This window comes from Prinia subflava, chromosome 2 (assembly GCF_021018805.1).
Source record: "Prinia subflava isolate CZ2003 ecotype Zambia chromosome 2, Cam_Psub_1.2, whole genome shotgun sequence".
In the NCBI taxonomy this organism is placed as follows: Eukaryota; Metazoa; Chordata; class Aves; order Passeriformes; family Cisticolidae; genus Prinia; species Prinia subflava.
Genome location: NC_086248.1, coordinates 12,400,131 through 12,425,631, shown reverse-complemented (window position 1 = coordinate 12,425,631; position 25,501 = coordinate 12,400,131). Strand labels below are relative to the sequence as shown.

Here is a 25,501-nt window from a genome sequence, read left to right as displayed (position 1 = left end):
AGGCAGACAGATGTTGCTAAAAACTCAAATTCAGTTCTTCAGAGTAATGTAGAACAAAGTCATTATTACTTTAAAATTCACATTAAAACGTACCTCTGTATCCTTACTGATCAACGAAGAAGGCCCAGAGATATTGGAATTCTCACCTCCTTCAGACGGAAGGAACTGGTAATTCACAGCCTGATAAAGAATCTATAAACATGAAATAAATATTATCTTTTGCCAGTCAAATAAGCCAATGAAAGAATAATGACTGATTTCACAGGAAACCCAAGAAACTGGGATGTCAAGGTTTCCATTATAGAAAAGAGTGCAGGAGAAGATGCAAAGAAGAAAACACAGCATCTCTGACATCCTCTCACTGTTGCAGTCAATAGATAAAATTACTTTCCCTTCTCTGTAAATTTTGTGCAATATTTTTCCCACAATCTAAGGATTTTTCTTTTTAAATTTTATGTACCATGCTCTACAACGTAGGGCAAAGAAATGTCATGAGAACATCCATGATCTGAACTGAGACTCTGAGGCATTGAGCAACTCCAGATAGAGAAGAGTTCCACAGGCCAGAGGCTTGGTGAGCAGAAGTTGTGCACAGAACCTCCAGCTTCACACGTTGCCTGCATTCCCACAGACACTGCTGCTCAGGCATTTTAAAGGAAAAGGCTTTTTTAAAGGAAAACACACTTGCAGCTGCTTTAATCACGCTGCACATGTGCTGCAGCTACGACTCCCTTCTCCCCCATCCTTACATTCTGCGTCCAAAGACCTCTAAGATGTTTCTATTGTACAGTTATAAATCTAAGAACATTGTGAACTCTTAGACAAGTAAGACAATTATGAACTCAAACAAGTCATAGTATGTAGGCCAAGCCCCAATTACAGTGAACAGAAATTTAACATTTTGACAACCTAAATTACTGCCCTTCAGTTTCAAATAAAACTTTTGCTATGTCACCTTGACATAAGTTGTATTTAAATGCCATAATTATGTGTTCTCACATATATACTGTGATCAGCTCAACATGTAAGATGTGATTCTATCAAGTCAGTCATTGCAGAGTTAACAAAGATTGCTCAGACACCAAGTCTACTCTAGTTGTTAAAACCATTACATCACTGAAATCTGTGAGAAAATAATTTCTTTGCATATTGGGTAAAGATCATAAAAATCATAGAATAAACCCTTAACAGACATTTATGTGGGCATTTAATGAAGTTGCATTACAAATTATAAATACCTGGAAAATATTTTAAAATTTCATCAACTGCATTTGCAAACAAAATGTTTAAATCAGGCAATCAATCAAGAAATTAAAAGATAATTTAAAGAAATTATCTTTAGAGACATTTTGAAGAAAGTAAAAGAGAGAGAACACACTGATTTTGTTTCTGCTTGAGAAACAAAACTGCTTAGAAAGAGACCTCATTTGCTGAAATACAACAATGAAAGTAGAAGAATGAAGCAGAACAAATATAAATATACTGGAAGGTATAACTTAAGGGAACAAACTTGAAAAAGAGCCCAAGTCCCCTTTACTTTGGGAGGCAATGAACTTTGATGAATGAAGCTCCAGCAGCAGGTACCTGGGTTTGCAGTGAGCTGCTCACTGCCAGCAGTGTCTCTATGGCACTGGGGGGACAGTGTGTCAGAGCAAAGGCCATCAGCTCCTGGCGCATGCCCAGGTCCTGGAAGCCTTCTGACTGCCCAAGCTGACTGCACACTTCCCAGCTTTTAGAGTAACCTGCAAAGGAACACAAAACACACTTACTATCACAAGTGAAAGGAGGATGCTGCCCAATTCTTACTGGATGAGACAGATGTGGTATTTGTGTCAAGGCTTAACATCCCCTGAAAAAGGAACCATAAAGGTTCCATAAAACAGAGATGTAGCTCAACTTTAGACTGATCAAATACCTAAAAGACTAATTTTTATCATATTGTAGATAACAATAAAATAGTCAACTGTAAGCTTACATCCTATATTTTTGCATATCACCATAAGAAAAACATATATTTCAGAGCATGATACTGAACAACTTACTGGAGTGACTGTAAAAAACAAAGTACAAAATATATAATTTGCTATATTAAAAAAATCTCAACAAATCTTGAAATTTTTCCCCTCGTTCCCAAAGCAGAAAAAAAGACCCAAAGAAACAAAAATCCCAACTTCCTTAGTATCTTGACACATGTACTTCATTCACCTCCACTCATACTGTCACATACACAAATTATATAAATAGCATAAATATATAAGTATCTTTAGAGTTCTGACAGGAAGGCAGACTTCTAGAAGACCTGCACTTTCTTGCTCGCTGCAGTCACATGGTTTTACCTGTCTGAGAAGGCTACAGTGTAGAAACAAGTAAAAATTCTGGTTCCCAGAGGGATACAGAAAAGCTCCCTGAGGTAACACATCCAGTAGTTCAGTACACACTTATTCCACGCAGTATTTGCTTTATGTGTCTCTATTTATGCGTCTTTATTCAGTGTCAATGCACTTTCACTAATGAGATGTAACTACTGTTTTAATGAAATGGAACAATCTGAAGGACCACACCTCACAGTGAGACAGAAGTCAGAACTCAGATTCCCACCACCATCACCTCATGCATCCCCTGTTTATTCACTTCACCTGTGGCCATGAGCTCCTGGCAATGCATACTAGCTGCTTTGTAGTCCTGGAAACTGAGAGCCTGTTCCACTAAAAGGATTAAAACTTGACCTTTTCTCTCCATCTGATCATCTCCTGTAAGAAAAAAACCAAACTTTTTATTAGTTAATTGGAATTAATGGTCAACTTAAGCTTGCTACCGTATTTCTAAGAATTAACTATATACCACAACATGAAAAGCCCCTCTTGAAACTGAAACAGAAATAAAACCGTTTGCTTTTTCCTGAAGGAAACAATAAAAGGAGTAAATGTTTAAAAAATCATTGGCACCTTAGCTTGCAAAAATATCCCAACCAATTAGTATGTTATGTCAAGGTTAAAAAAAAGAAAGTTTTGAAAATTATATTTATGTGATGGCCAAACCATAGGTCAAAATTGATATTTAAGAGAAGGGACATATAAATCAAAATCCTGACACTGAAAAGAAAAAGTCTATGTATTGTAATAGAAGAAAAAAAATGAAATGTTTGTTTTCTTATAATATACAAACACTCATTTTAAACTGCCACTTCATGGCTCCAAATAATGCACAAGATGCAGAAAATCTAAGCATGTAAAAATCCCTAACCTCAAACTGAGTAAGTAAAACTGAAACTAATTTTTTCACATCATACATCTGTCTCAGTCACCAGACCTTCTGGACAATGCCTCTTCCACTAGTTATGAATCAAAAAGTTACCCTTTAGATACTATGGAAACCATCTGACTAAAGTTTCATAAAGAATCTTTGCAGATAAACGTCCTGACCTCAACTGTAATACATCAGCATTCACAGATGAAAATCTAATGAGACAGCTCATCTCCTTTTCAAAGCCAGTTATAGTTAATACAAATAACATTTATACCTGTCATTAGTCATCTATATTTTTTAAGCTTTTTTCAATTTACAGCGAACCATTTGCTGGCACTAGTTTGTCCAGTCTTGTGCTCAAAATACTCTGTATGTCCATGCACTGTATGAGAAGGTGACAAAACATACACAGGAAAAATAATCTATTACTTTATGAAAGCATTTTTAGAATAAAAACAAGTGGATTTTTAAAAGCAAGCTTCTTGCTCATGCTTCTCCTCTATTATTAAAAGCAATTTTATGCAGTGTTGTTACAGTCATTTGAAAAGGGCACTGGTTTATGAAACTGTATTACTACAACTTGTGAAATGCAAATGTTTCAGAAGGTTAAACAGATCCAGTTTCCAAAACCATTTAAAGAGTACATGTTCTTAAACTGCATAGCTGTTATTTTTAGCTCCACTTTGCAGATCCATCACCACAGACAAAGCAAATTTCTTTTTAAAGCTTTCTCAAAAGGAGAAGCTGTAGCAGTTGCACTACAATGACATTCAGGCAAGTGAAGTTACCCTAATTACTGAACTCAATCAAGCCTCCCCTAATCCCTGCACATCATGACTAACTCAGCGGGGAGAACAGGTTAGCTTCCCATCATTTTATCTCCCAGCCTCCTGCTCAATATACTGGCAGCACTCAATGTTGCAAATTAATCACATTCAAGGCTCTCCTGTTGCAAAATTTTGCCCTCTGGAACCTGGGAACCTCTCGTTCGGGCAAAAGCAATTAGAGATGACAAAGAGGTGCTTCTATCCTCGCCAGTTAAATGTGAGCTGTCACTCCTCTAAGCGAGGGACGCTTGGTGCCACGCACCTCCTGAAGCCCGCTTCACCCTGACAGCTTGACTTCTCACAGAGACATCTGACTGAGTGGCAGACACAAAGAAAAGTCAAGAGAAACAATCAAACTATTATCCCTGAGATTTCACACAAAATAATCACTGCTATTGATGTCCGCTTAAAAATCAGTGGAATTGAAGGAAAGAAATTAAGAACAACTTGTTTCTTTAACTGTGCTTAGCAGCTGTATGGTATCAAGTCCCCCATCTCCAATGTTTCAGCCAAGGACTTTGGTGCAGCAGGATATGTCTGCACGTTGTACAAAAGCACAAGTATGAAATACAAGGGTCACTTTCCTTTCAGTCCATGGCTACACTTGCTCATCTTATCTCCACTTATTGACACGTCCATTACCTTGGCACTCACTGCTATGGCACAGAAGCACCACTGGCTCTGGGGTTATCAGTGAATCCCTGAGTGAAGCCCTTTTCCACACACCTTTCATTGACCATGCAGTGACTGACAATGCTCACTGATGCAGTTCAGATGTCTTCTATTCAGACATAGGAAAAACTCACTGCTTCAGCTTCGTAACACAATGTTTGCTGGTATTTTAATAATAAAGTCTTATAAAAGGAAATTTTGAATCCTAAATTGCCTCCCTTGCCATTTTGATGACTTAAAACCAAGTCAGGAATGACAAAATTCTTCAAATGGTGACCTGATTATATTACATAGTAATTCTGCTTCAAGACTTAATGATAACACCTGACATACTCAAATCAAATTCAGAAACTGGAAAGTGGAAAGGGATAACCTAAATGATTCTAAGGCTCCAATAAAAATAACACGAGAAAAAACATGAAAGCACAGAAATAACAGAATTCTTTTGCTTGAGAAACAAAGGATAGTCAAATACTTTTAAAGAGCTTGGATCCAAACTGGATTATATAAAGAAAAAGAGCTTATTGAAATACTTTGGGTAAGATGCATGCTATTTGTGAGTGGATAAAATAACATTATCCTGAATGAAATCATGCCATTAAAATTTAGAAATCAATGATATCAACATTGTACATACACTTCTCCATGTCACCTAGACTTAGGAGATCTAGGAGATCAGAAGCCATGGTTACAATGTGGGTTTCAATACCCACATGGTTAATTCCAAACGCAAGAAAGTCAGTGTTAAGCAATATGGATTTCAAAAATAAGCTTTAGCTAAGGAATCTGAGCAAAGTTTAAAGCTACTAGATTCACTTATGGATATTGAAATTAAATAAATTACCATAGAAAGATGTGAGAAAAGAAAATAATGGAAACAGTTCTAGAGAGCCTGACAAAGGAAATGACCAATACTCAGCAGATCTTTTTGATATTCAATAGGAGAAGATTCTTGTAATTTCTGATACAGAAGCTTTTTTTCCTACTTGTTTTCACACACATCTACTCAAGTAATTGCATAAAGTGAATTCTTTACACCCGTTCTTAACAAAGAGCATGAATTAAGTGAGGATTGCAAGACACAGAGCAGCTCCAGCCCCCTGAGCAGGTGCAGATTTTCTGGCTGTCATGCTGAGCACATTCTCCCTCACTCACTTTACCCATCTGTGAAATTAAGATAACAGTTGTGGGCTTACTTTACAGAGGTACTGACATGAGGCTTAAGTAGAGTTCACTGTAATTAATGAAATACTTGAAAGCAATTAAGAGGCTAGCTGATACATCACTACCTAAGCGAGATTTTAACTTTGGTAAGTATGAATATAAATTCTATTACTCACTTTCAGTGCTGCTCTCTAAGTAAACTACATTCAGAGTACATAGTTCACAAAGCTCCTTAATAATGACTCTGTGCAATTTACCCTTGCATCCACAATAAATGCTTTCATTTAAAATTTAAATTAAAATACGTGTGTTCTTCTGATTTTATAGGCTTTTATATATAAGCTTTTACAATAAAAGACAGCATATGCTTTATGCTCTATATAGATAGAGATGTAAAAAATTTACATAGACATGGACAGATGAAGCAAGTAAGTCTTTCCCAATCAGTAATTATACAGAGTGGAGTGGCAGGGGAGGCAAAGAGGGGAAAATACTGAAACAAATTCCTCCACTGAGCAGACAAACCAAGGCAGTCTACAAAATGGATTCGGAACAGAAGGAACCACAACTTCAAACATGCACAACCAATACCAGTAACTATGTTCCAACAAAATCAGAACTTCTTCCACAGCAAAGGTGGCTCACACATCAGGTAATTGTGTAAGCAGTGAAAACCAGTTAAGGACAAAAACCAAATCTTTCTCCTGGCAGCATTTTATCTAACTCTACATTAAATCCATAAACTTCAATCCCCTTTTTCAATATCCACACCCATCTCAAAATATCTCAGTAAAACCATTTGCTTTCATTGTAAGCTGTTGGAGATCACAATATCCTTCCCCAGTAGTTTTTCACCTGCAAACAAAGACTATCTGTACTAGAACTGCAGGGAAGGTTTTTCTTTTCTAATATTAAGTTTAAAACAAAATAATTCAAAAATTTTAGAACCTGTATGCATAATCTGTTCTTTTGTCTGTAAACTAATTTGTGGAATAATACTAGTGTTTGTTATCATACTTATAATAGGGCTACCAAGTCCTAATATAACTCTTCATTATATTAAAAATAACATTAATAATATAAATATTAATAATTAACTATAGCTAGTAACTTAAATTACAAGTTGACAGGTACATAAATACCACTTCTACATATTTTATTTTGGTTTATATTTTTTATCTCTACCACCAAATTACACAGCACTCCTCCTTACAGACTGTGATTAAGGCTATACCAGCATTACACTTAAAAATCTGTTTTCAAAGGTATTAATAACCTAGCTTCAAATTCTAAGACTCTTTAAATTCAGTGTAAGGTTACCTATTCTATCACTCATCAGAGGTACACAGAGGACCCAAGAGTGATGCTCTGCAGCCTTTCTTACATAATTTTGAAAAATACTGTATTTACAGGCATGGTTTGAAACTATGACAATCATGTTTCCTTGGTATGCTACTGGGTAATCTCCTGGATACTTGTCAATGGGCTAAAGAGTGAGGCACAAAAAATTTGCAGTAACAGTGCAAATTGTCTGCTGTTTACAGCTTCCAAATCCAGAAAAACAAGCCAACAAGATAATTTTAAAAATACTGAGTTTCTTAAAATTAAATATATCTGTTTTCAACAGACCATCTCTTACAACAATTAAGTTCAGATAAAATTCACAACTATGGCATTCTCATACCAATTCCCAGTCTTACTCATAAATGAACGTTCTCTACAGATAATAGCTTTCCAATATAAGCAATACAACAAGTTACCCTTCAGTAACAGTGAAATGGTTTTTAATCACAAAAGTTTAAAACTACATATGTAAAACAAAATTTAAAAAACACCCCATCATATCTCCCTTCACAGAAAGTCATTACTGGAAATGTTGTCTTGATGTATTTTCCTTTCAGATAACTGTTATTCTACAACAACAAGATTACTTTGAAAGTGACCAAGTTACTTGTATATTTAGCATAATAGGAAAGTGTCTAAGCAGTGTATTCCTCACCAAAACTGGCTCTTGAAATATAATTTTACTACTAAAATTCCCTACTTACCATAGGAGCAACCATCAGCATTACTCCTGAGTTAACCACTAAAGTCTGAGAGCCCAACATTCACAAGATAGATATGTCACCAGTAGAGTAAGTAGCAGTTTTTAAATCATTCACCTGTTTAAAAATTAACCACCTCACACATTTATCTTCTGGTTTTCTCTAGCCTGGTAAGTGCATGGAAGAGAAGAATTGGGAGACCATTTCATCATCTGGCTTTAAGTATCTCCTAAATCTTTCTCTTCTGTGGTGACTCAGTCAGTCTGTCTGATTTTAACACTAGCACACAGACACTACTGTATCAATGAACTCTACAAAAATTCCCTAAAATTCTCCACATACAATGCAGCAAATGTCATCTTTGAATGCCTCGAGATGGGAGCCATGAGTCTGATCCCTTTTCAAAGGTACATTCCAGGGCACTGTAAATCCTACAGCTAAGGCACTAGGAAAACACTACTAGACAAAGCTTTCTAGAATCTCTCTGGGTCTTGGTTTTCCTTCTTTCACACAAAGAGAATCACAGATTCAAAAAGAAGGTAAAACAAAAATCTGCAGCGTTAGCCCAAAGAACCCAGAATATTAAGAAAAATTCACAGATTTTAACTTTAAGTGAGTGGGACAAAACACAAAGTGAGAGGAGAAGGAAAGAGCTGTACAGTAAGCTTGCCTTATGAACCAGTAAGGGAGACATTTTTTTCCCAAAAGCCTTACAAGCAAAGAAAACAAAAAGCTACAACTGTCATTTAATTTTTTTGATGAAATTCATATTAAATATGTAGATTGGATCCAGCTACCCAACATGGTACCATCCTGGCCCCTCTTCCACCTTTCATGAAGCAGCACTGTGCTGACCAGAGTAAGGATGTTTCCTGTGACTCCTTTCCTTGGGACCAAGGCATCTTGGGAGGTTCAATAGCCTAATTTCCATACCTCTGTTCTCAACCTTACACAACTGTCTGGAGTATCTCCCTCCCTGTTTGTAATACTATTCAAAAAACTGCCAGTACTAAGCCTCCTAAAAATGTAAGAAAAAAATCTTAAATGATTTAACAAATAAAGATGGAGAAAAGACTTAGCCAGGCATGTTTTAGTGACAAAGCTGGAATGAACTGATTTTATATGCCATGATGCATAAAATATAAATATTTTATATTTCTATATTCTATTTGTACATCATAAAAATACAGCAGTATTGTGCTTACAGCTGCATTGATTAAGTCTTTTTCAAAAATAAAAAAACCAAAAAGCAGATACTTTAGGCAGGTTATTAAAAAAAATTAAACCCCCCCATAATATCCTCAGGATTCAGTCTTTGAAGATGTTCAGCTCCTCAAATGCATACTCAATTTTAATGCACTTATTTTTAGTGCATTATTTTATCTCCTTGCCCAAAAGACATACATGCAGCATAGACTGAAGTCTAACAGCTGAAATTCATGCTTTACAGATTGTTTTTCCCCCTGTATCTTAAATGCAACTATTATTAAATCAAGCTACCTCATTTGACAGAGGTAATAACATTCACAGTAATTTCAGTACTGCTGTAAAACAAGATAGTCTCAGCCACAACTTCTCCAATCTGAAATCACCCTATATTCCAACTCTAGATTAGACAATGCATTTTTTTATTTCAGATATTAGCAGAACACAGCAGCTGACCATTTCAGCTGTCTTACACATGAAATATTCCACTCCTGTGAAATGCTTCATTCCTCCCCAATGACTGCTCTTCCAGCTGACTTTTTAGTGGTACCTTTGATGCGTATTCTCAGCGATGAACTCAAACATCCTGAAGCACAGCATAAATGTTCATTGCACTGCACCTCAGTGTCTGACTAACACAGCTTACCTGCGACCCTGAGCAGGTTTGCCAGTCCCAGGAGCTTCGCAGACTGTTTGTAGTTTGTTGCCATCTGAGCCAGACAGTCCTTGATGAGACTGAGTCGATCGGAACACAAACGCACTGTTGAAAGCACAACTGGTTTAGAGACTGCACAAATGAACTTGACTGCTGTGTTCCTGCTTAAACAACACAGGACAGGAGGAGGGCTGGGGAATATAAGAATGCAAACACAATCTGAAAACCAGCTCAAAGCTGCTTGCATGCAGATCCTCAATTATACCTATAAACAGAACGTTAAAATAACACCACAGGATATCCAGCTCCAATCATTAGCAAGTTAGGCTGTGAAGGGAGACAAAAAACTGACCTGAATGAAAACTCTTTTTTGTTTCATGTTTTCACATTCACTCTTTTAAAATGTGTACAATTAACTGATATACTTTTGTACATGTTTTTAATTATAATTTTTGCAACATCCTGTAAGACTGCTAACACAGGCATTAACTTTTGTTTAGAATATTGTAACTAAGATGTCATTTATTTAGCATGAACAATACATCACACAGACTGAAAGAAGTGTCATTAGCTAACGCTTCAGCTCGTTTTAATTTACTTAAAAATTTCCTGAGGAAGTGGAAGGATAGTCTGCAAATCACCAGGTTCTGTCAACCATATCCTGAGCAGATTATAATTAGTACTGTGTTTCAAAAAAGATTTTACCAGAATTAGACAATTATTTTAATTGCATAATTTAATATCATGAACCGATTCCAGTGCTCTATTTAGCTAATTAGTGGGTGGCTAACTTCAGGCTGCTGCTTTAAAAGATAATGCTTTCATACTATACAAATTCTCAGAACACAGAGGAACAGCATGCAGATATGCCACTTAACACTCAGTAAGAGTGAATGGCTGCATGGGGATAAACTCTACATTAGCATATTGGGCTTAAAATGGGTATCAGGCCTCTCAATAAGACTAAAGACATATTAGTATAATGAAAACTATTAATTCTGGAAATCAGACTAAAATTAGTAAGAATGGAAGAGCAGGAAGAGGTAATATTTTTAGTTTCATTTTTAATGTTCTATCACAGGCATATATTGGTATACAACAATAAAATGTTTTCAGTCATTGATTATTTAAGCAGGAATTTTTAATACATAAGATAATTAGAAGTAATCTGATATAATACCATGGGTCAAACACTTAAAGATGCACTTGTCTTCACATTTTGTTTTAATAAGGAGTCTTCAAACCAGATTTTATTACAATATAGTAGTATAATAGCAGCATAATAGTAGTTCATAAACCTAAACTGTCAAGTTTACTAAAAACAGAAATGGGGGAAGATCTACAGAAAACTAACCACAGAACTGCAAATAAAATCTATTGCTAAAAGACTATTGCTGTGGGAATAGCTGATCCTTAGTGCTACTTTAATGACATTCTATCAAAGTAACAGATCATTTAAAGGCTTTCATTAAAACTTGAAAACATTATTTTAATCTTATTAGATTAATCTAATTTACATGAAAGATACTGAAGCAAAGAGAAGTCAGGATCATTAATGAAATTACACGCATGATTTCACATATTCTAATTAATCTAGATCAGTTGTATTACACATATTGTTAATGCAGTTAATATCACTACTTTTTTAAAATGATACCTCCATTTTCAAATCAAAGAAAGCTGAAGAAAATACATGCACTTTTCCACAGGCTCAACAAACAAACTGAAAAATAATTTTACTCTAGAAATCAACAGGCCAGTACTGCAAGATCTAGAAATTAGACAGTCTCAGTCCAGAAATTTTAAGATTTCTGAAAATAACATTTGGAGCATCAATTCACTTGAATAAATACTTGGGAAAAAAGAGAACAAAAAGAGAACACGAAATGAAAGTAACAACAGCCACTGAGATCATCTACTTCATTTTCTATGAAGTTGAAAGCACCAGAAGTGGGATTTCCATAAATCCCAGTATTTCTGTCCACAATGTCAGAAGTAAAACATTATCATCAGCACATCTCATGGCTCAGTGCTCATCTCAGCCAGTTCCATGAGGAGTGTTCATGCAATTTCATTGTGCATAATCATAACTTCTTTCCAACTTTTGTCCAACAGCTTTGTTCCACTGCAGTCAGAACTCCAAAGATTTAGTTTTAAGCACGTCATCAGAAGAAATACCTTGTAAAAGTTCAGTTCCACTGTCATTGGGTTTTATATAACTCACAATGAAACAGCCCAGTAGAGACATGAAAACTGCCTCTGCATCAAGTACCTCTCTCCTACTTGTTATTTTAACGCACACAGGCAAGAGCAGATTATTTGGCAAATAAAAGATGAGCTCAATTTCTGTTCAAGTCACAAGGAGTTTCATGTACTTGAAACTTCATTTTAAAGTCCTGCTAAATGTCAAAAAACAGAGACATCATATGCAAATACCGTTCTTACTTCACAAGCTAAAAAATCGATTTAAAAATTACTTTTTCCATGTGACTGTAAACTGCTTGGAGGCAGTATATGGACTCTTTAGTTTAATCATATCACACTTATGTAATAATAGCTATTAACTAATAACTAAGTAACTATTTCTCATGCATATTTATGCCTGTGAATCAAGCAATCATATAAAGAATAGAATTATGCAGTACCTTGCAGTGGTAATATTTTCAGACCAAACTCTTCCAGGTAACCCAGAGCACGAATGAGGTCCAGCTCCTCCTGAACAGCACTTGGACTGTCTTCAATAAGTTGTAGACAGCACCTAAATAAGAACAAAACTCATTTTTCTCAAGCCTGATGAAAACATTCAAAATTGAACTTGTAGGAAAAGTTCACTGGTGAGTAAAACAAAACAAAACAATCATCAGCAGTAATTTACTGTCCTTATGAAATGCTCACTAGAATGCTCAGAATACTCACTATTTTTGTAATGCACATGTGTTTGGCATAGTTTATATCTCTTATAGCTGGCTAAATATTTTAACAAATTTCTATTTTTGCATTCCCTTCAACTGGTTGTTATGAGCACATCACCTAAACTCTCCTAAATTTAGATGTGCAATAAATTTAATAGATGACACTGAAGGTATACGTACTTAAATCCATGATTATTTTGGGAAATATTTCTCCTACCACTACTGCGTTTTGGTATTGCCATATAGTAGAAGATAAAAGCAAAATACTGTGAAAAGTTGACTGGAAGTGAATCATTATGAGTCATTGTCACAAACTTAGTCTTCTCAACTAGGTACAGCAAATAAAGCTTATTAAAAAATACAACAACAAACCCCACTAAATTCCTCTGAAGATGAATTAATGCATGCAATTATTAAGAGCACATTATTCTAAATCTATTTTTTAAATTATATGAATATTATATTATTGCAATAAGTTTTAGATAATTTTTTAAATACAAGCTGCATTCTGGTACAGTGTATTTGTATGTAGTTTTACTAATACACAGTGAACAAAGAAAATCAACATGAAAAATCACAGAATCATGGAATGATCACAGGTTGGAAGGGACTTTAAACATCATCTAGTTCCAAATCCCCTGGCATAGGCAGGGACACCTCCCACTAGACCAGGTTGCTCAGAGCCCCATCCAACCTGGCCTTGAACACTTCCAGCGATGGGGCATTCGCAGGTTCTGTAGACAACCTGTTCCAGTGCCTCACCATTCTCACATTAAAGACTTTTTTTTTTTTTTAAACATCTAATCTAAACCTACTCTTCTCCCGCTTGAAACCATTACTCCTTGTCCTACTATGTGCCCTTGTAAAAGTCCTTCTCTGTCTTTCTTGCAGGCTCCCTTCAGGTAAATGTGTGGAAGGACACATTTAGGTCATCCCAGAGCCTTCTCTTGTACAGTCTGAACAGTCACAAATCCCTCAAATTTTCCTCACAGGAGAGGTGTTTCATCGCTCTGGACTCACTCCAACAGGTCCCTGTCCCTCCTGTGCTGGGGCCCCAGAGCTGATGCAGCCCTGCAGGTGGGGTCTCAGCAGGGCAGAGCAGAGGGGCAGAATCCCCTCCCTCACCTCTGCCCACGCTGCCTTTGATGCAGCCCAGGGCACGTTTGGCTCTCTGGGCTGCAAGGGCACATGGCTGGGTCCTGTCCAGCCTCTCACCCACAGCACCCCCAGGTACTTCTCAGCCAGGCTGGTCTGGATCTGTTCACCCCCAGCCTCAAGTGATAGAGGGGGTTGCCTAGATCCAGGTGCAGCACCAGCACTTGGTCTTGTTGAACTACAAGAGCTTTACAAGCTTCATGTCTTGACCTTGTCCAGATGGCAACTCATTTCAATGATTTTAAATAGCTTAGTTCACCATACACATTAAATCAGGAAAGTATTTCATTTATGCAGTCTATCATAATTTTTTCTCCACATGTTAATTGTGAATACACATTTCAAGTCAAAACCAAAATTGTATGTTAGCTGAACATCTCATCTGAACCCATCAGATTTTTCAGGCACATTGACAGATATTTCAGGGTGAAGATTAAAATAGGAGTGGAATAAAGGAGCTACAGAGAAGCTGGAATTGTCTGCCTGGGGAGCTGGTGGAGTCACACACACTGGATGTGTTTAAAAAAAGACTGGATGTGGCACTCGGTGCCATGGTTTAATTGAGGTGTTAGGGCTGGCTTGGACTCGATGATCTTGATGGTCTTTTCCAACCCAGTGATTCTGTAAATACATTCTACCTAAACTAACTCACACATGAAGGCTACTAGGAGACCTACACATGATAATCACTCATAGAAACTCAAGTTACCATGAAACAATTGAACGTAAATCAGAGGAGGACCAAAACATGTTACTCAACAGAATAAACACACAGTCACACATTCATAGCCAGTATTTGAGCTATAAACCACGTATTTTAAAATATCACCATAAAACCCTAAGAGAAAAGCTGGTCACAGAACCTGTATGCATTAAAAGGGTCTTTAAATTCCTTTGCATTAAAAGTTCTCTATATTTCTAGAGCCTGCTTATGAAAAAGATTCTCAATAGAAGACTGGGGGGGAGGGGGAAATACTAACAAATAAACACTGATGCTATGACATCATTAAATCAGTTGTATTCATGTATATGATAGCTGTAAATGTACCTGGCCAATTCCATACAGCTATCAGTCAAACTTGCTGAAGAATTGAAATATTCTCTCCCAGCAGCCAAAACTAGTTCAATACTTCTGGCATAGCTGACTCGGTACTGCGGCTTCCCTTTGGATGAACTTGGGAGATCCACTGACCAAACACTGCAGTGCATCATTTGCCCAGCCAGGTGGATGTTGTCTATACTGCTTGAGCACAGAAGACTTTCGGTGAATATCTAAAAGAAAGAGCAGTAATTTAGTACCCTACAGGAGCAGCAGCTTTAAATAAGCTTATCTGCATTGTATGGCAGTAACCCCTTTGAACACAAGGACGTCTGAAGTCAAAAGAATATATTCAGTCCACGCAGAAAACCTAATTTCTACCAAGGTAAGTATTTCTACAATGCACTTAAGTAAAGCTAAAATTAACTAGTAGCTAGTTTCTATTTACTAGAAGTTAGGAAAAAAGCATATTGACTTTTTACAGTATGACTTAAGACACCAAAATATACCTACATTCTGAGGTGTTAATACACTGTAAGAATCTGAAAGGGCAGGTCAGTATTAAGACCTTAAAACCAACAGTGTAAGAGAAGAAATTTTGTATTCCTAAAGTAACTAAAAATATTTAGAACTGAGTATATAAGATATTCTTTCAATTTCAATCAAGACTATCTTCAAAGAATGCAAACTCATATAATGCTGCAACTGCCACAAAACATCTAATATATTTCAAGGTAAAAGTTTTGCCCATTTCAAGACACTAAAAATAACTTCAATTATTTACTAAAATAATTTGCTTCTTTTAAGCACAGTCATTATTGTCCTAATGAAAAGGAACATAAAAATTTAATCATTTCAGAAATACCGCAGCTGCAACAATATGGCCTTTATCAAAGGTTTAAAAGTTCATAAGAATTTCAAGAGGATCAGTGAATCATAGAAGGTTGGAAGGGATCTTAAAAGATCATCTGGTCCAACCTTTCATGGGAAAGAGGGCATAAATGAGATTATTTGGCACTCTAACCAATCATACTTTATTTCAAGATCTTTATTTTCCTAGGAAGAACCTCTCCAAACCACCTCATGATCTGGAAGGGAAAACAAGTCAGTGCTTCTTAAAGAACATTATACAATTCAATCATCTTCCATTTCACAAAACATTAACCCTCAAGGAACACCCATAGATGCAAAATATCATAGCTGACCCTTCCTCCTCAAAGATGACAATAAAGAACATTTACCTCTCTCAAAATTTATCAAGTCAAGAGGACAGAACTCGTTATGCATGAAAGAAGAAGAGAGTAAGCATCATGCTAAAAAATACCCCAACATCACATGGGATTGCAAATCCTTACTGCCTCATCAATTTATCAGTTTTGAAGTTATCAAAGTATAATTGCATACAACAGCACTACATTTCAAAGCATTTTCAGCACTCCTACATAATTTTTTCCAAAACCCTCTGTTGGGTTTCTTTCTTAATCATATGGTTCACAGTTTAAAAAAATAATTTAATGTTAACAGAAAACTTAAATTGAGATCTGAGTTAAGTAAATGCCTTATTTGCAGAGTGCTTTAGTATTACAATTTCTTAACATGCACTTAAAAAAAAATTCAAGTACACGAAGTTGTAGCCTACCACAAAACCATGACTATTAAACATGTTGCAGCTTTCTAGTTGTACAACTACAGAGAAAGAGTGATTTTTCCCATGTAGAAGTTAAATAGCATTGTCTCTTTCCTTCTTTTTTTTTTCTAATTTGCTTTTAAAACTTTTCCTAAGAGCTAATCAGAGGTGTAGTCATAAGCAATTAATTCTGTAAACTGCAGCAAAACCTGCTTCTGTATAAACGCTAATTACAGGGGCCACAGTAATGCACCTGTAACAAACTGCAGTACATTGAAGTGAAAATGTAAATAAACAATATATGCCACAGCAAATTCTACATCTAATAGCTGTTTTTTGCAGATACTAATGACAAGAGTTTGGAGTTTATGCACATGCAAGGGTTTTTACGTTCAGTGAAATTAGATTTCTCATCTCACATAATTTTACTTCAATTGCAAGCAGTAGAAAGTCCATAATCCTATAATGATCTGGGATAATATTATCAAACCAGCACTCCACATTTAAGAAATGCTTGAGTGAAGATAACGTTTTATTTTCATTAGTCTGGAGTGTTTATTGCTAAATACATTTATACACAGAATTACAGGCCACGTAAGAAAACCTCACAAAGTTGACTCAATTTCAAAGAAGTTGAATTTTAATAAAAGATATACAGGGTATTTATTAGAGGAGCTTTAGATAAAATGAATAAACACCAGAAATTTTTCCCTCAATAAAATACTGTAAAAAAAGTGCAGCAGACAACTAAGGTAACAACACAGAAAAACGTATTTACACCTGTGAGCAATAATATGAAATAAGAATGTGTAGACTATTTGAGACATAAATCAGTAAGAAGACATAAAACTCACCTCATAGCAAGTATCTGAATGTAAGCACCTATACACTTTCTGCTGCATGTCCAGCATATCCTGGAGCAATTCCTTCCACTGTGCCTCACCAACGGACGGTTGCCTAGAAAATATTTTTTAAAATTAAATATTCTCTTCCCCAACAATTTTTTAAAAAAGCAGTAGATTCCATTACTTCAAATATGAGTTTTCTCAAATGCTATTTCAGTATTTAATTAGACTTTTAACCAGAAGTGATTCAAAGACAGAAGGCTTTTAAGATTAATTAATATTAAAACAGTGTGTGTGGTATAAAATGGTTTGACAACAATGCAGTACCCAAACTGCTTTTTCTGGTTTTTGTGGGATAAGACAGGGATTTAAGCAATCTTTCCCAAGATCTCCCAAGTAGGTTTTGATAATTTTCCATAATACATCAGGAAGTTGGAAGTGCTATCTTCCTGCTGCTCTGGGAACTGCAGGGCAAAAACCAAGTCTGTAACAGCAACAGAGGATCATTAAAGTGCTGTTCATTGTAGGCAATCTCAAAGGTCTAATCAATGGCATGCAATCACAGCAGACTAAAGCTACAACTTAATTTTTGTTCTTAAAATTGAGTGGTATTCAGATTCCTGACCCTCTGGATCTATGGATCTTTGTTTATCCACAAAGCTTTGACTTCTTGTGCTCTACCAAAACTTTTACTAGTAAAAGCACTATGAATGTTTTTTGACGTTACCTTGAGCCTTTCAGATTAAAAAAAACCTTTTTAAATTACGTGAGCTAGTTCCAACTAATAGTGATTTTCTCGTGTGGCATTAGCTTTTACTTTGGCAAAACAAAGGGTCTCCAATACAGCTGAAAAAATCAACATTCTTCCTGCAGAGGCATTGTCTCAATCTTTCTAAAGAGAATTTTCTAAAGTCTTACAAGGTTTCAGACTACTAAAAATATAAATACCACTCTACCATCATGGATAAACTGTTGTGCATATTTGCTTTAAACAAGAAAGAAAAATCACCCACAGTTATGGCTGGTTTTCCCAGGATTCAAAAATTTTTATCTGCTTATACCAAGAGCTCTTTAATAATTCATATACAGTTGAAAGATTAGTTAAATGAAAGATGAGTTAAACTAGAAAAATTATACTGGGAATCTAAGTGGTAGAATCAATACCTAAAGTCAATAAATTACCCTATTACAAGGGTTCCAAGAAAACATGCCAAAAAAACCAAAAAATTATTTTAGAAATCCTACATTCTCAATAAAATTAAATAGTTCTTAAAGGACCTCTTTTACAATCTGTTAACTTTCACAGTTCATCATCCTGCAGTATATTTTGGATGTAATAAACAAGCATTTTAAGCTTGTTTACTTGAACACAAACACACCAAAGCAGGTTTGAGGGCAGGCAGAGATTTTTGACTGTGGAGAATGCAGCCAGAACTCTAATCACGTTAATCATCAGTTCGACAAAAGTGTTTTGTACACTGTCTGCTGGGTGAACAGCACAGCTCCACAGCAGGCAGGCAGGCTCTTTTCATTCACCGCCCTCCCCCTGCTGTCCCCCAGTCCCCTGGATACCAACTTTCGCCCCGTGTGCCTCGTCAGCCGGACCATCAGCGCGCGCGCCTCCTCGGCGCTGTCCTTGGTGTCCCTGACGAAGGACACCGGCTTCTGCAGGCCGTGCTTCTCCAGGAGCTCCGACACGCTGCAAACAGAGCGGCGCTTTGGAGCCCCGTGCACCTTCAAACTGCTGCTGCTGCTGCAGCAGGGCTCTCAAAGCTCTCTCAAAACATGCACTGCAAACGCAAACAGCCTCCACAAAATCTCTCACGCTACAGATTAGCCAGAGTAACATTATCTACGTTTTTTAAAATATAAGCGTATTAGTAATACCGTAGGGTAAACACATACTGCCAATACCTGATGACATCTTCACAGTTTTAGTCTTTGATCATTCAAAGCATTACAGAGTACCAAGATCAAAACAAATTCCTCAGGTTAATCCTCTTCCACCTCCCCAAAAAAACTCCACCAAAAATAAAACAAAACAAACAAATCCCCAGAGAAAAAATAAAAAAATATCCCCAACAAAATCCCCCCCAAAAACCCAAAGGAAACAGAAAAAAAACCAAAACACAACCCCCCCAACTTTTATTCCAAGAAAAAGATCTCTAAAGATTTATAATATTAAAATAGATAAAACCATTCAAAATTTCTATATTCTGAATATAAAAAAATTCAGATAATCTTGTTGACAGCACTAAAATAAAGATAAATATTTTTCTGCAAATTCTTGGTTCTGCCTAGTAATTTATGTTAGAATACACTATTTACTTCAGCAAAATTAAATACCTAAGAATTTGCTCCAGTTCATCTACTTCATCATGAAGAGTGTTAGTTTTATCTGTTTCAGGCCTGCAATGATATCACACAATTAAACATATACATACACACATACTCCTTATAATTTCCTCTTTTAATTTGTCCTACATAGATATGAAGATAAGCAGTCTGACACACTCCTTGATTAAAATCAAATACATGTTTAGTTGGAAATATTAAAACTATAGGGCTTCTTACTGTGAAGACAGTTAAAATTTGGAGGATCCCTCAGTTTCCCAAGAGCACAGGTCTTCCTTCTTCCTTAGACTTTTCTCAGGCTCTCTCCTTCCTTCATATAAAAGATACTGGAAGAATAGTTTGCACCTCACAGATCACAGGATATCTCCTCTTCAAGCTTTCACTTTCTTGAGCATTACTTGTCCCTCAATAGGTTTTCTATCTTCCCTCTCTCACAGCAACATATTGCTGCTTTTAAGTTAAGTGCAAAATGCCACTACTGTAACAAAACCAATAAGACAGCACTAACACTTGGTCCCAAATCATCAGACTATAAAAGTCTAAGAAACAATGCAGAAACCTTGGTCTAGGCTGCTACTTTAACTCTTGTTTTGCTGCATTAACTGGTAGAGTATGTACACAGCAGAATATTTAGATACACACATTACACTCAAGGCAGCTCAGAGGTGAATAGAATATTCCAGTAATTCTGTCTGCCCTTTAGTAACTTAACAACCCTTTCTAAAGCTCTAATTCACAACTATATTTAATATTTCTAAAATCTTTACAAATAACCAGCTGAAAATGTTTACCCATATCCTCTTTGTGGAAGGCATTCCAAAATGTCATAACAGAGAGAGAGCTGGTCATCTCGCTCACAGCTATAAATACACTCCAACGCCGTAATCATAAGCTGGTCCTGATCAGGAATAATTTTTTGCTGACACTAACAAGAAAAGAAAGTACACTGGTTTTTATTTCTTGTTCTGATTCAACAGTTAATTTTCTTTTGACTACAAAAATATGTGTACTCCAAGTAAATATATTGTCTTCAGGTGCAATTAGAATGTCTCTTGCTAACAACCTAGTAAAGTCAACAATACGAAACTTATCTTGGCTAGTTTTCTGCAGCACAGGCACTTGAAAGAACAGTGGTATGCCATTATACCCTTTCTGAGTTTGAGAAGTGGAGAGGGTGCAGGAGAGAGGAAGGCAACTGCTGCAAACATTTGTCAGACTTATTTAGTATGTACAACAGTACCAACATACATAAAAGAGCTGTGGTTGTGGTTGGCTGGTTGATTTCTGTCCATACACTCAGAACATTCAATAGCATGCAATTATGTGCCTTTGTGCTCTGGAATAATTATTTAAGCCATAGAAGGAGCATGAAACACTCATGCAGAAGGCAACTTCAACCCTTACTCATTGAACTCTCACCTCAATCCTAATGGCCCCCACTTTAGTCTTTACATTTGCTGTGGAAGGCAGGAGAGGGGGGAATTAACTAGAAATTTACTACTAGTAAAATTCCTCAAGAAAAAAATAGTGAGATTATTAAACCCTTTCATACCCACTTTTTGTAAAGGAAATATGCCAGGAATTCCCTTTAAACAGGTCACCAGGAAATTACTTCAAAGAATCCATTCAATAATTTTTATTCTACTAAGCGAGAATCATTATTACATTATTTTGCCAGTCTCATCAAGGACAGTTTAGCTGCATTATCATTTATGGTAAAAATCTCTTTAATGCTTTCTAAAACAACAAATCCCGGGTCCAAGAAAACGGGACAGATCAGAAGGATGATCTGACTTAGATGAACTAACTCTATTTCTGAATTAATCTCTTAAGGACAAGAGTTTCCAAGGAAACCAGTAGAATTAACAGAGCTCTTTACTTACAGCAGGCTTTGAATTCTGAAATATCTTCAGAGGTAGAGTCAAGTCTTCCTTTGCCAATGTCACTAAATATTCTTTAAAAAGGGCATTTGCAAGACCAGGGGACTGGTTTTCACAGCGGTGGAGAAAAGGGATCATCCACTGATAAACATTCTTCACATATTTTTCATCTGAGGACTGGAAAGCAAAAAAAGATACAGAAAGGAAATACAAGAACAGGTTCAGCTTCATTGCCCAAGACAAGCAGAAAAAGCAAAAAACAAATAGAGCCTTTTTTGATCAATATAACTGAAACAGTTATCTTCACCTATCACAAACAGATCACTACATCATGAAGCACTGAAACAACTTCTTTTCATACCCAATGGCTTGGGGAAACTGAGCAGAACAGGAGTAAATCACATTATATGAGGAAAGCCTGTCCTCCTCCTGCATTTGCAGAATGAGTAAAAGACCATGCAAGCATGTCAGAGTAGCATTACTTTCAGAAATTCAGCAGGAATGCAAGATGGAAAAACAAGTGATGAGTGGCTATATAAATCCAAAACCAACCAACCAATCACCAACACAAAACAAAAAAAAATAATTAAATTTAATTTCTAAGTATTCTCCTATTTTCCTCTGGTGCTTATGTGTTCTTCAACAGATCCATACTTAGTTCCATCTCTAGCTATTTTTCAACCTTTCCAAGAGGTCTTTTAGTTCCATCTTTAGCTATTTTTCAACCCTTCCAAGAGGTCCTTTTCTATTCTGAAATGTCATGCTCAAGCTCAATACAGAGATAAAAACACATATCTGGTTCAGAGGCAAATATTAAAATTGCTTGACAATATTTAAAGACACAAAAAACATCTAAGGAACACATTCAATATTGTATCTGCAGCATCATCAAAAGCAATACTGAAGATCTTTAGAAAAGGCCAATGAAAAAGCAATTTACAGCTTTCTAAGTAAGATTTATTAACCTTGAGTCTGCAGGCAGGGATAAAGTGAGTCTTCGAGAAAACTGAGCAAATTTAGCTCTTGTTAGAAAGAAAGAAAAATAAATAAACCCTACCACAACAACAACGGAACAGTGAAAATGTAGAATTTTTATTGAATTAAAGATGGAGGTTCATCAGAAAAATGTCAGTGTCTTTATATACACAGGATCCAGGGTAACCTGAGTTATTGGATTTGAAGGTATACTTACTGATTTATTCAAAGTACTTACATTCTTCATCAACAGTCTCAGCTTCTCAATGTCCTTCATCTCTAAAAGTTCCTTCAAAGTCAAAGTTCGATCACCCTCAGTCTCATAAACCACTGTCTCAAGAGTGATCAGATTGTCACAAAGCACCTGCAGACCAGGGATGTTCCTCTCCATGCCGAGACGAACAAGGGACAGAGCACAGTCAACCTGAAACATCATTAAAGAAACACTGCTGTACAACTGTTTGCCAGACACCAACTTCAATCTGTGTCCTGGCTGTGCAGCTGTTTTATTACCCTGTTGCTTAATAGGCAATTTGAAGTTCCTAATTTTTTTTTTTTTTTTGGTGTACTGTATATTTCAAAATGGATTGCCCTTCTCAGCTTTATAAAGGCCACATAAAATGCTTAATCTTGGGGGATGGTATTGTTATATGCTTTTAACCAAGATGCACAATACAGATGCATGTAAATGACAATATTAATCCTTCTGGAGATCACACACAGCTCATCTCAGTATATGGAATATGAAAGATTGCTTTAAACTAAGACAATCTGGTAAAGATGACTTTTCTAGCTGACCATGATTTAATAATTTTAATTGTTGTATTTTATGTCACAAAAACCAATGACAGTTTTTTTCCCTAGTGACACAAACTACCTTTATATGAAAGGTTCTGTTTTGATTTCAAAGAACACAATACTGGCTGTAAATATTCAGCAAGGCAGACATAAGTCTTGAAGAGCAGAGTGGAATTTAATTTATATGTTATGTAATTTAACTGATCCTTGGAAATGGCTTTTATTTTCATACCTACTGACTGGCTGTTAAGATCACAGGCAACTATGATTAAAAAGAGCCCCGGTGGAGTGCAAGCTTGTAGAAAAGAAGAACTCACTCATCAGAACTAACCCATAGTGATACTTTCAGTTACGCTGCTTTTCATGCAGCTAAATTGGTTTGAGAAGCAGTAAAATACCAGAGCACATGAGTGATGAGCTCTGCCCTTACGTGCAGTGCTTATCTTTATCTCAGAGCGCTTCAAACACTCTTAACATACACAGAAAATCAAGCAGAAACAAGCTGCATGGTAGCCCCACAGACACACAATAGAACTGCCAGGAGAAATCACAGTGATACCCTTTATTGGCATGACAGTGACATGTGTGACTGACACATATCAATACACATAACACAGTAGCATGAGACAGGAAATAAAAACATTTCCCACCATGCAGCACACAACTTTCCCTCCCTTAGTTACAAACACAAAATGCAATGAGAAACAGTTTTCATGGATTACAAAAGAGCTATGGTGAACCAAATGAAATAGAATCTACTGGCTTTCTTATTCATTTCTATGGATTAATTATTTGGCTGAGTAAACTTTAGAGCAAGTCTAAGTACACTTCAAAAGAAAAAACAAGTATTCCAAAAGCCATAATGAAGTTGAGACAGTGTACATTACTGAGAGAAAAGTGTCCTATTAATATGCATTAAGACTGTTAAGGATTCTGTTGAAGAAGGCTGCTCAGACATCACCATTTCCTCACTGCTGTTCTCACCTGCATTGCATATTCTTCAATTTCCTGCGCTCTGCTCAAATACCAATCAGTGACGAGATCTACAGAAAGGTCAGTAGTCCTGTACTTCAGTAACTCAGGTTGCATTTCATAGAGAAACTGGCCTTCATCTTGCAAAGTTGGTTCAATAACCATCCTTTAAAAAAAAGTAAGGATACCTTTAAGTATGTATTTGTTTATCTGTGGTTTTTTTTTAACATCAGTCTTTTTCCTAAAACTTCTGAAAGAAAATGATACGATCAACCTACCACAGAGAATGTTAGTTTTTGTCAGCAAAGGAACTACTAAGAGCTTTTGAACAGGAGATAGATCATGAAAGAAAGAATCCTCTCTACTGAACAAGTAAGATATTTCAAACATGTGATAGATCATGAAAGAAAGAATGCTCTCTACTGAAGATTCGGGTTTGCACAACCTCTGCTTTCCATTTGCTCAGTCAGTCTCCCCAAGAAAGCTGAAAACACAAGTTAGTGTGTACAAAAATAAGAAATGAGTCTTACTGGGTCAATTCTGACATTTTAAAAAATAGTAAATAAATTCTTGATATTTTTGTTTTTATATATACTTACCTGCATTCTGGTTTTTCACACCAGTCTTCTTCACGATGTTTCTGCTCATTCCAAGGAAGAATTTTCAATGTCCCCTTCTTGTAGCTGGTATAACATAAAAAGAGAAGCTTTACATAGTTTTATGTCTTTTTAATTTGTTATGGCACTCAATGGAATACAAATCATACAAAAATATTTCAGTGAATTCATAATAAGCACATCAGTCAATTACAGTATCAATTATTTAAGTTTCATTACTTCTTAATGTAGCTTTAAAAGTGTGGTTTTGCCTGTATGTTATCCATATAAACCCATTTTCTACCTATAACACTAAAGAGTAAATAAAAAAGATTAGTGAATTTTCTTACTGACTTTAAGACACTTTAAGTAGCTAAAGTAAAAATTCATTATATATTTTCAGAGTTTTTACTATTTCACACTGACTATTCTGACTTCATATGCTATCACACAAAGGCCTGAAATGAGCAAAAACCTATGATACTCACAATTTGAAAAAAAAAAATACATTTGTTCAAATTTTAGCTACAAA

General features: G+C 36.0%; 1 protein-coding gene across 1 annotated transcript in view; it reads right to left on the bottom strand.

Annotated features, from left to right (window-relative positions):
- The window catches only part of NBAS (NBAS subunit of NRZ tethering complex), a 162,541-nt gene that overhangs the window by 93,419 nt on the left and 43,621 nt on the right, over positions 1–25,501 (bottom strand). The window contains exons 22-35 of the mRNA XM_063424697.1: positions 24,973–25,056; positions 24,386–24,539; positions 22,842–23,027; positions 21,632–21,805; positions 20,540–20,673; positions 19,740–19,802; positions 18,970–19,092; positions 17,403–17,505; positions 14,931–15,154; positions 12,461–12,573; positions 9,807–9,920; positions 2,637–2,750; positions 1,585–1,742; positions 94–192 (exon numbers count right to left, since the gene is read on the bottom strand). Coding sequence (XP_063280767.1) covers positions 94–192; positions 1,585–1,742; positions 2,637–2,750; positions 9,807–9,920; positions 12,461–12,573; positions 14,931–15,154; positions 17,403–17,505; positions 18,970–19,092; positions 19,740–19,802; positions 20,540–20,673; positions 21,632–21,805; positions 22,842–23,027; positions 24,386–24,539; positions 24,973–25,056 — 1,843 coding nt within the window. The remainder of the gene's footprint in view (positions 1–93; positions 193–1,584; positions 1,743–2,636; positions 2,751–9,806; positions 9,921–12,460; positions 12,574–14,930; positions 15,155–17,402; positions 17,506–18,969; positions 19,093–19,739; positions 19,803–20,539; positions 20,674–21,631; positions 21,806–22,841; positions 23,028–24,385; positions 24,540–24,972; positions 25,057–25,501) is intronic.